Raw genomic sequence first — 9,969 nt, 5'->3', positions numbered from 1 at the left:
CGGACTGTGAAAAGTCAGTCAGAGGACCAGCTCCACGGAGAGGAGGATGTTTCTGCTGTAGTGATGACAGGGCCGAGGGGGAGGAGTTGGGGAGGCAGCTGTGGACACTTGGGGGGATACCTGTTAGTGAAGACAGATGTGGTTCCTACTGACAGCAGCTTTTAACACCCTTTCAACTACATTTCAAACTTTCGATCACTGTATAGTAGCTTTGTAATTCCAGTAGCATATTGAATGGTTTTACATTTCCTCTAGTTAACCAGCAGCTTAGATTACAGCTTTTCTCGGTTGCTTTGGCTCAATCCTCGAATGACAAAAAATGTGACAAAATTCTTCAGATTTTGTTACTTGTGCACAACAGAAAGAGCATTTCTCATTCTTTGTTACCATTTGCACATTTAGGCAAATGTTGTCTACAAAATTGTCTACAATTTGGACAATTATTGGGTGTATATGTCTTTGTGATCACATAGACTATGTTTCTTCACAGTTCAATAGTTTTACGCTCAAAAATATGTGAGAATTATTTCATTGTGTGAGTCATCACATGCAGAATAGTCCATCTAATTGTCAAAATCTACTGAGCCCATGTTTCATGAATTGTACTGATATGGAGTGGTCGTAAAGTCTGATAAATTGATAAATTAGTCTTCAGGTGAGAATGGGAAGTTCCTCACATTAATCCACCAATGGTACATGCTGTCCAGTTAGTTTACAGGTGTAAGTCATGAGTGTAAAACACATTTATAGAGCTTGAGGACAACAGAGTTACTACAGGTTGTTAACATGGAGGAGCTGCTCAGATGAACAGTGGACGGGGGCGATAGAGGTGTAAAGTATACAATCATTGAAATCAAATGCTTGCTGCAGTGGATGCTGCTTGTGATGACATAACAGCAGAAGCATGCAGAGGATGGTTGCGGCATACAAGACGATTCTTCCCCTGTTTCATTGCAAGAGAGAAGATGTGATGAGAATCTGTGGTCAAACAGACAGGAGTGACAGGATGATTCCCAGCACTGTAACTTCACCTTGTTACTCCTGCACATAGTTTAGTATAGTATAATTTTCAGTTCTTTGTCTGCTCACTGTATTGTACTGTGTTGTGTGACCACTGCAGGACAATAAAATAGTTTTTCCTCACATTACATTAGAAATCAAAGTGCTCTTTAGCTTCACAAAGTGGAATTTGAAACCTTGCACTCTTGAAAACAGCATCTGAAGTGAAGAATATACACGATGGCATTCTGTTTGCGTCAGAAAAATAACCGTCTAGTACAGCAGGCATTCATTGTCAATGAAAACATGAAGGACAAGTCTGTTTGAAATAAGGAGATGAGGAACACAAATTCACACAATGTCAAAGGAATGTCTCATTTTGGTGGTAATGACTTTTTCATTGACACAATAACATGAATTAAAGGTTTTGAGTGAGTTACGGCCTTTCACAGGTTAACTAAAGTGTTTTGTTGCACATATGAGGTGTTTTGGGAAATGCATCTTCAGTGCTGAGAACTTAAAAAATGTTCCAAGAAATGTGCCAAAGCAATTGACAAAAACTGTAATATGAAATGTAGCTTTATACAATTCCTTCATCTTTCATATCATTTGTCAAAATGAAGAGTTTTTGGCAAATTATAATTTCATCCAAATTTAAGGAAAAGGTGGTTCATCAAAGTAAAGGCCGATGTTACAGTAATGGTTATCAAGAGTGTCATCTCCACTATTCATCATTCAGACCTCATCGTGGACTGTCGTCAGCTTTATTGCTGCAAATTACACTCCCACAGTCACAATATGTGTCAGATTATTATTTTGACTTTCAGGAAGTGAATGAAAGGAATTTAAAAGCAAATCATATTATGAGAAACAGTAGGATCAATTTGGGTTCTAATACCAGTCCAGCAATATATTAAAATTAGCAATTAATGTTCTGCTAAAGCATTCGCAGCTTCTGCATACTACCAAACCTCCGGCCTCTTTCAGTAAAATTATGAGTTTATGGCAAAAATATAATTGTGTTTAATCAACAGGTTGCTGTTTGTGGTTGTCAAGATTTATGTCTGTAGTTCATCATCCTTCAATAACTACGATGTGACATGTAGAGCTCATTAATCACCAGTCTGTAATACAAGGCTCTGAAGGTATGATTTTCCACAAGATTTTCTTGCCCTTCATAATAAGAAATAATTTAGGATCAATTTTAGTTTTCATAACATTCCAATATTATATGAAAATCAGGGATCACAGTTCAGAAAACAGTCTCACCACAAGGTCCATTTAGTAGCTGTTCTGGGGCTTTGGGTCATAATCACATGGTCTTCATCAGCTGATGAAATTGGCCCAGCTGTAATTTCAGTGTTTTTCTGAACACTTTGAGGAAGTCTCATCCATTTTGTCTTAAAATATCAGATTGAAAGATCATTCTTGATGTTGAAAAGAGCACTTAAGAAAACCACAAGGTCCATTAGTAGCTGCTCTGGGGCTTTTGATCATATCATTTTGTTATTGTAAGCTGGTCTTTAACATGTTCAGTTAGAGGGAAAAACTCTTTGTCTATAATTTCTCATCGTCCATTTACTCTTCACAAAGTAAAGTTTATAGTTCATAGTTTATAGATCAGACGTCACAAATTGCTTCAGGATAAAAGACAAAAATAAGACATAAAATACAGTCACAATATAAAAGTAATAAATAAAATGGAGATAGAATAAATAAAACTAAACAAAGGCAAGTTTAAACATGTGGGTCATAACTAGGAAAAAACATCAAACTGGTAAAAAGGCAAGTAAACCTTTGAGGTATACAAAGACCAACGAGCAGGCAGCCCATTTGAAAAGTTTAATACAAAAAGCTATAAAAAGCATATTGAGCCATCTTGACTTCCTGATCTTATGATAATATAGTTTGGTGAAGACAGTAGAATAAAATCACAGCAGCTAAACTGCACTCATTAGGAAAAACCTAATAAAATGACTTTGTAATCAAATCCACTGCTTTTAGCACTGAGCAGTTCGAAAAGGCTGCTAACTGGATATTCAGAGTGCAGCGGTCACGCAGGTCTGTGAGTGGAGAGAGTGCCTCAAATGAAGTTAGTTTGGGAAATGGATATGACACAGAGATAGGACAGGAGACAATCCATCGCCATCATGAAATTGTCTGAAACTTAAAAGCCAGATGGCAGTCAATCTGGCCTGTTGTCACATGATTTGTTGTCTGACTGTGTCACCTGAAGCTGGAGTATAGTGAAATGCAGATTGTTAGTTTGATAACAATGTCAGTCTCAATAATTTTCTGCTTTTGTTCATCTGAATCAAAGAAGGTACAAAATATAAACACGTATATAAAGTGTCTATATAGATAGATAGATAGATAGATAGATAGATAGATAGATAGATAGATAGATAGATAGTCTTTTTTTCAGTTCAGATTCCACCAGATTCAACATGCCGTCTCATCGCAGATCTTGGATGGGGAGGAGGTAAACAATCAGCCGGGGGAAGGAGCCATGGTTGCTCAGCCGAGGTGCGGGGCCCCCCTGAGGGCCATAAGCTTAACAACAAACCATATAGCAGTGGCCTTCTCTAGCATACAATCCTGTCAATCTGCATTGGCACACATGGGCAGAAGAACATCAGACTGACAGGAGCCTCTATCACATGCCCTGGTGCCTGTTAGAGCACGTCGACTCTAATCACACATGGACATGTGCATGTCGGCCCTGCACACAGACTCTGCTGACGGGCAAACAGATGAAGATATGACACAGCATTGTTATTTCTGAAACTGTTGATTTGATTTTAGCTTTGGACTCCTTTCACTGGTATCAATAAGGTCCCTGTGTTCTGGTGGCACCCACTGTAAATCCTTCTAATCTCTGTTGTCTCCTGGGCCGATAAAAGTTCACTGGAATTGGGCTTTTCAGCATCATTTCACATAATCATGTCTATGTGTGTGTTCAAGTTATTGATTTCACTCTTCCACTGTGACTGATGCCGTGGTTGTGTGTTGTTCTTTGTGCTGTAGGTTTCCCGTTGACAAGCAAGCAAAGGCAAGCTGGAGAAGAGCTCTGGTGTGCTGTTTACTCGGGCAGAAGTCCTGATATGACATTTAACAAGACATGCTATTACCACATATTATCTAAAGCCAGAGCAGGGTGTGAGTCATCTCAGCGAGGGAATCCTGGGTTGAAAAGGATGTTTGTCAGGAAAATAGAAGGATAAAAAGGGACTGAGGTGCAGCTCTCACAAGGACACATTGACTGCTGCACTGTGTTTTTAACTAGAATCACATTTGAATGTTTGTACACTATATTCTAGTAATTGTGCTGTGGTGTGATATTATCATGTAAAATTGTAGGATTAAAGGCCTCAGCATGCAATTCAGGCTCAGGATTAGGAGTAAAACCAGGCTTGAGTTATTATGTATCCATCCTGACATGTTCATCCACAGATGGATCCGTGGGATTTTGTTGTTACTGGTACTGAAACCACCATGAAGGCAGCTTTGGGGTTTTCCAGCCATGCTCCTCTCAGTCTGTCATCCCGTGTTATCACTCCATCCTCTCACCACCTGATCTACCTGACAGCTCAGTCCTCCAGGCAAAACTGGACTTTATGGCCCAGAGACTCCACAGTCCGGAGCACTGAAGCCTTTTAACTCAATGACTCAGATTTTAACTGACTCAGATGGTGGTTTTTCTAAATTTGTTCTCACTCATATGAGACACAAAATTGTTACCATGTTTCACTAAAAGGTGTGAAAACAAAAGCCACTTATACTTCTCTTTTTTTTGTCATGGTCATCAAAAATGACACAGTTGCCATCTTCTGGACAATATGATTTATACCTTTTTCTTAAGCATTGTTGACATGCTTTACAGGAATAAGTGGAATAATGTGTGTCACATAAATGAATGAATTTTTGGCACATTTACACAGTTTTCTTCACACAGTTTGAACTCAGTGTTTGTTTGTCTTGAATGTATCCAGCAGCAGCTGCTCTGCAAGTGGTGCAAAGGGTTTTGAAATGCAGCAGAGCATCAGGGCGTCCAAAGTGCAGCCCAGCATGGACACTGAACCACATTTGGACTGTAGGTATCCTGAACCCAAGTAATTGTATAATACAAAAATAAAAAATGAGGTAGATCAATAGATAAATGAATAAATGATATGACTAAATAAATCTATAAAATAGCTATAAAATCAGTGTGGTTTGCAAGTACTGCATGTAACTGGTGCAAGGCAGAACTTTTATCTCCCAACAGTAGTTTCATATTTTGACCACAAGATGGCAGAATGACAAAACGTTTCCATATCAGGGAAATTCACAACAAGCTCAGAACTAAGACCTGCCTTCATATTATGTTATATTTTTGTTTTCAGTTCATGATTTTTCTATTCTTTTTGCAGTTTGTATTGAATGTCTTTATAAAAAAATTATTTAGAAATATAACAGATCACATCACACTAGAGTGTTGTGTAATTGCCTGAACTGATACTGAAGATTAGTATCAATTAATTACAGTAATTCTGTGTACTAATACTTTTACACCTGCATTTACAGATTTTTTTGGCTACTTGGATTCAGTGGAAACAAACTGTGAATAGAACAGACATATTTTCATCTTTTACATTCATATGGATATGATATGACTCATGTTTGTGTCCATCTGATGAATGATGAATATGTATATCACACGTGCACACAAACACTGATCAATTTTTTAGGGGAATAGGTATCTTTTTAGCTGCTAAATGCTCCACTGTGTTCAACAGCTATCCATTAACTTTGTCTGTCAGCTGTTTGTTGCTGAGCAGGTAGAGTACAGTGGGCAATTTTGCTAACCCCCCCCCCCCCCCCCCCCCCCCCCCCAAAAAAAACATCTGCCTGTTGCAGCTGTGAGAGCGATGAGAATGAACCAAAACAGTAAAATTGTGTGCCAGAAAATCTAAACAATGAGCTGAGGGCACCTGCAGAACCAGGTGATAGCAGGAACTCATTATTAGCTAACTGTCACATTTCACACAGCAATTTGATCCAGTGCTGAGTGATATGGACAAAATCAAATATCATGATATTTTGACCAAATACCTCAATATCAATGCAACGATATTATATGGAAGACTATTGGTGCTTTCACAAAATATTTACATTTTTATATTTTATATTTTTTGATAAATAATCATCAGTAATGTGGATATAATGAATGAGAGGGTAAAGACAAATAATAGAACAGCTAGAACAGTTCACAAAGTTCAGAAAATTACATCACTTTACTGTACTGCAGCCTTTAAAACCAGGAAAAGACAACACTTTACGATACACATTACGATATCCAAAATCCAGTAGTCTCATATCATGATATCGATATAATAGATATATTGCCCCTGATTTGATACATTATTATTATTTTAAAAAATCAATTATAGCTGCTTTAATGTGGGCAGCTGTATTTCAAAGACAGTATAAGCAGCTTTAAAAGCTAGAGAGCTGTTTTTCCTTTGAATATAGACTGTTACATTGATGCTTAAATTACATACATTGAATGAAGGCTGTTATATTGATGAGTAAACCACCCAGTAGAAACACCTGCATGTGTCTTTAAGAGGCGTGTGTGAAGAGGAGGCGGAGTCCTGATCCACAGTGTAGCAGCCAACACTCAGCTGATGGGAGGGGTGTTGCTTGCAGACAGGAGACAGGATCCATGGCAACAATCATGGCAGGTGGGAGCAAAATTAATCTAATGATAAATATATTTACATCATGTTTGAGGTGCTTTGTAAATGTGGTGGCAGCTGAGTCTTGATCAGCTGCAAAAAATGTCCTATATGAGACTGTTTGTTCTGTGTTTTAGAAGCCGAGACCCGTCAGAGGCTGCTGCGCACCGTCAAGAAGGAGGTGGGTGTTTTCAGCTCAGCAGTTATCGAGTCGGAAAAACAAACACGTTTTTGTTTGTATGAAGCTGTACAATTCACACTGCACACAGGGAGGATTCCCAGGTGATCTCTACAGTAGTTAAAGAATGGTGGGATACTTATCTGTCTGAACTGGATGTGCAGTCTTTTTCTCTAATGATGACACCTAAGATTGATTATCTGTATGACAAGCTCTTTGAAATATTAGAAAAACAAGCCCATATTAAATATTGGGAAACTAATAGTAAATGCAGTACAGTTAATTGAGTTTTTTTCTATTAAAAAATAGCATTATTCCTTGTTCAGTGGTCCCTGTTTGTGCTGCAGCTCAGTAATTATTCGGGTGGAGAAGCAGAAGGAAACAGATTGTCTGTCTGGTGTTTGTGATGTTTATGGCAGAGGAACCCAGCAGCCTTCTGCCAAGCCATTTGGTGGTTTCAATAAGACACAAACTGTGTGTATTTGTGTGTGTGTGTGTGTGTGTGTGTGTGTGTGTGTGTGTGTGTGTGTGTGTGTGTATGATGCATACTTAGTTATAGTGTGGTGAGTGGAATCAAATATGGTAAAGGGTCAGTTGGTTTGTTCAGCTGGTTTGCAACATTTCATTGTCACTCATCATCATTTGAGGTTATTGTAGTTACACAGATCTCAGTAAAGATCAAATGAAACGTCACTAAAGCTTAAAGGAGAATTCTGCATCACGATTTTGGGTCCCATGATATGACATAATGTGACTGCTTGCATCAGGGTGTCACTTTTTTAGAAATGTCACATTAAGTCTGTCATCATAAGATGGAAGTGAACAGTAGTGATGCTGCAAAGCTCAAGTTGCATGAGCATTCATTTGGAGGAAGATGGATGGTGATTTGTTATACTTTTGCTAATACTTTTATTTTGTCATTTTGTCTTTCGTTTTTGTCAATTGCAAAACAACCCAAGCATTTTAAAGTTTAAAACAGTCTCACCAGATAATAATATACCCTCTCTGGACCAGCTTATTATACTGTAATATCATCACATTTTCTGAGATTGTTTAGTCTTATTGTGGTCAAACTGTCCTACATAGTTTATCTGTCTATGTGTCCAAAAGTCCAATACTTTTGGATTGTAGCTGTCAGCGTTAACACCAACGTACTAAAATATGACTATTTTCATGCCAAAAACACAACAAAGTATATAGAAGCTTATTCTTGTTAAACCTCTGAAACTGCATTTAGACCACATGGCACCAGTTATTCATTAATCTGTCACCAAGACGTGTCTTAAGTCCTTCCTAAGTCAACTAGCTAGTTTATGTAAACACAAAATCACTGTAGCATCACAAGCTAAAATAAGAGTTTTAGAGGGCCAAGATATATATCTTAAATATTAAAACTATATTAAATCTGTTTTGTTTATGAATGCTTACATGGGGAAATATATACGTTAGTTTAGAATGAGAGGGAAAGGATTTAGCTAACCTACGTTAGCTAAATGACCTTATTTGGCATATGTTTTGTAATTTGAGGTATATTAATAATTAATATGATTCTACAAAAGTGTACAAAATATGTCAACCATATTACCCTTTCTACTCAATCTAAATGAGCTAGCTATATATTAGCAAGCTAGTGTTAGCCTTGTCAGTTGGTTCAGTTAGCTACCCAACTGTCAGCTACACCTGGCAGTTACTGTGTGTAAATATTTAACAACATTTATACCAAAGAACTAGTTTGGGTGGTACAACCCATTTTATTTTACTGATGTTTAAGTCTTAGTTCAGCTAATGCTTGCATTAAAACTAGGTCAAATTTGAATTTGCCAACAGTTGGTGCAGTGAACTAAAACTAAATAATAGAACCACATTCAAATGTTCAACGGGAGTGTGATTAAATATTTAAAGTTGAACCAATTCAGCTTCAAACAAACTTCTGTATGTCACATCCACTGAATTGGAAAATATTTAATTGATTTTTGATGAAAGATGAATATAAGCCTGGCATATCAGTGAACTGATAACTCCATTGTGTCTCCATTGTCCTGCAGTAGTGTGTACTTTGTTGTCTGTTGGCTGAGGTTTTGTTTCCCTCTGTTTGTTCAGAGAAGGGTTAACATTTACACATTCACACACCTTGAAGCCTTAAAGATTCCCAATACAACCTGAGTATCAGTTGTAATGCGCCTGTTACTCATTCACTCTTCCTGACCAGATTTCCTGAGTCCAGACTGTTTTTTTTTTGTTTGTTTTTTTACCTTCGTTCAGTTAACAACTGATGGATTTTTTTCTATTTGTTCAATCTCAGATTACCTCATAAATTACAAGACTTTATTTCTGCCCAGTAAACAAAGATAAAAATCACATCTCAGATCTTGTGAAAGGAGGAATGTAGAGACTTTAATCTGATTTGTTTTCCTCCGAGTCCTGTTTGCAGTCTTATCAGTAAAGACCAGACCCTTCCCATGATTAACCCTGCCTCCTGTGTGCTGACAGGACCTTGCTGAAATTCATTCACAGTCTTCACTGCGTACCACGAATGCAGCCGGTGATTCAGTCTGTAGATGGTCCAACGAAACAACTTGTTAGCATGGCAGCTCACCTTTTTCACAAATAGCACTTAATGAAGGAATGACTTTATAGAAAATCAACATTAATCTAGATTAATTAACAATCAATGGATGTTTTTCGATAATTTTTAAATGTATTCATTCCCTTTGAAGAAAACAGAGATTTAGTTGTTGTTTTTGCCATTAGTTTATGATTATTATTACTCTGTGTGGGTTATACCATATGGTGTCTCTATGCTGTGTGTTCTCACGCTTTCCTTGTCCAGCTGGTTATTTGCCATCAGTCTGTTCAAATGTACCTGGATGTGGGCCATTATCCAGAGAGTGCAGGACGTCTGTGGCAGCAGAATTACCTTCTGGCTCAAAATTGGTTTGAATGAGATCTCTTATTTGCTGTAGCCTTGATACAAAAAAAACCCTGTCTGTCTGTCTGTCTGTCTGTCTGTCTGTCTCTCTATGTTCCTCTGATTGTACCTCTAAATCAAGCTCCTCTCTCCGCCTTTTGTAT

General features: G+C 37.7%; 1 protein-coding gene across 1 annotated transcript in view; it reads left to right on the top strand.

Annotated features, from left to right (window-relative positions):
* The first annotated feature begins 6,644 nt into the window (after positions 1-6,644).
* The window catches only part of sgsm1a (small G protein signaling modulator 1a), a 35,362-nt gene continuing 32,037 nt past the window's right edge, over positions 6,645-9,969 (top strand). Inside the window, exons 1-2 of the mRNA XM_042420270.1 lie at positions 6,645-6,725; positions 6,857-6,900. Coding sequence (XP_042276204.1) covers positions 6,707-6,725; positions 6,857-6,900 — 63 coding nt within the window. The 5' untranslated portion in view covers positions 6,645-6,706. The remainder of the gene's footprint in view (positions 6,726-6,856; positions 6,901-9,969) is intronic.

This window comes from Thunnus maccoyii, chromosome 9, assembly GCF_910596095.1.
Source record: "Thunnus maccoyii chromosome 9, fThuMac1.1, whole genome shotgun sequence".
NCBI classification, from domain to species: Eukaryota; Metazoa; Chordata; class Actinopteri; order Scombriformes; family Scombridae; genus Thunnus; species Thunnus maccoyii.
Note: the sequence above shows the minus strand (reverse complement) of the source record. Positions and strands in the feature narration are given on the sequence as shown.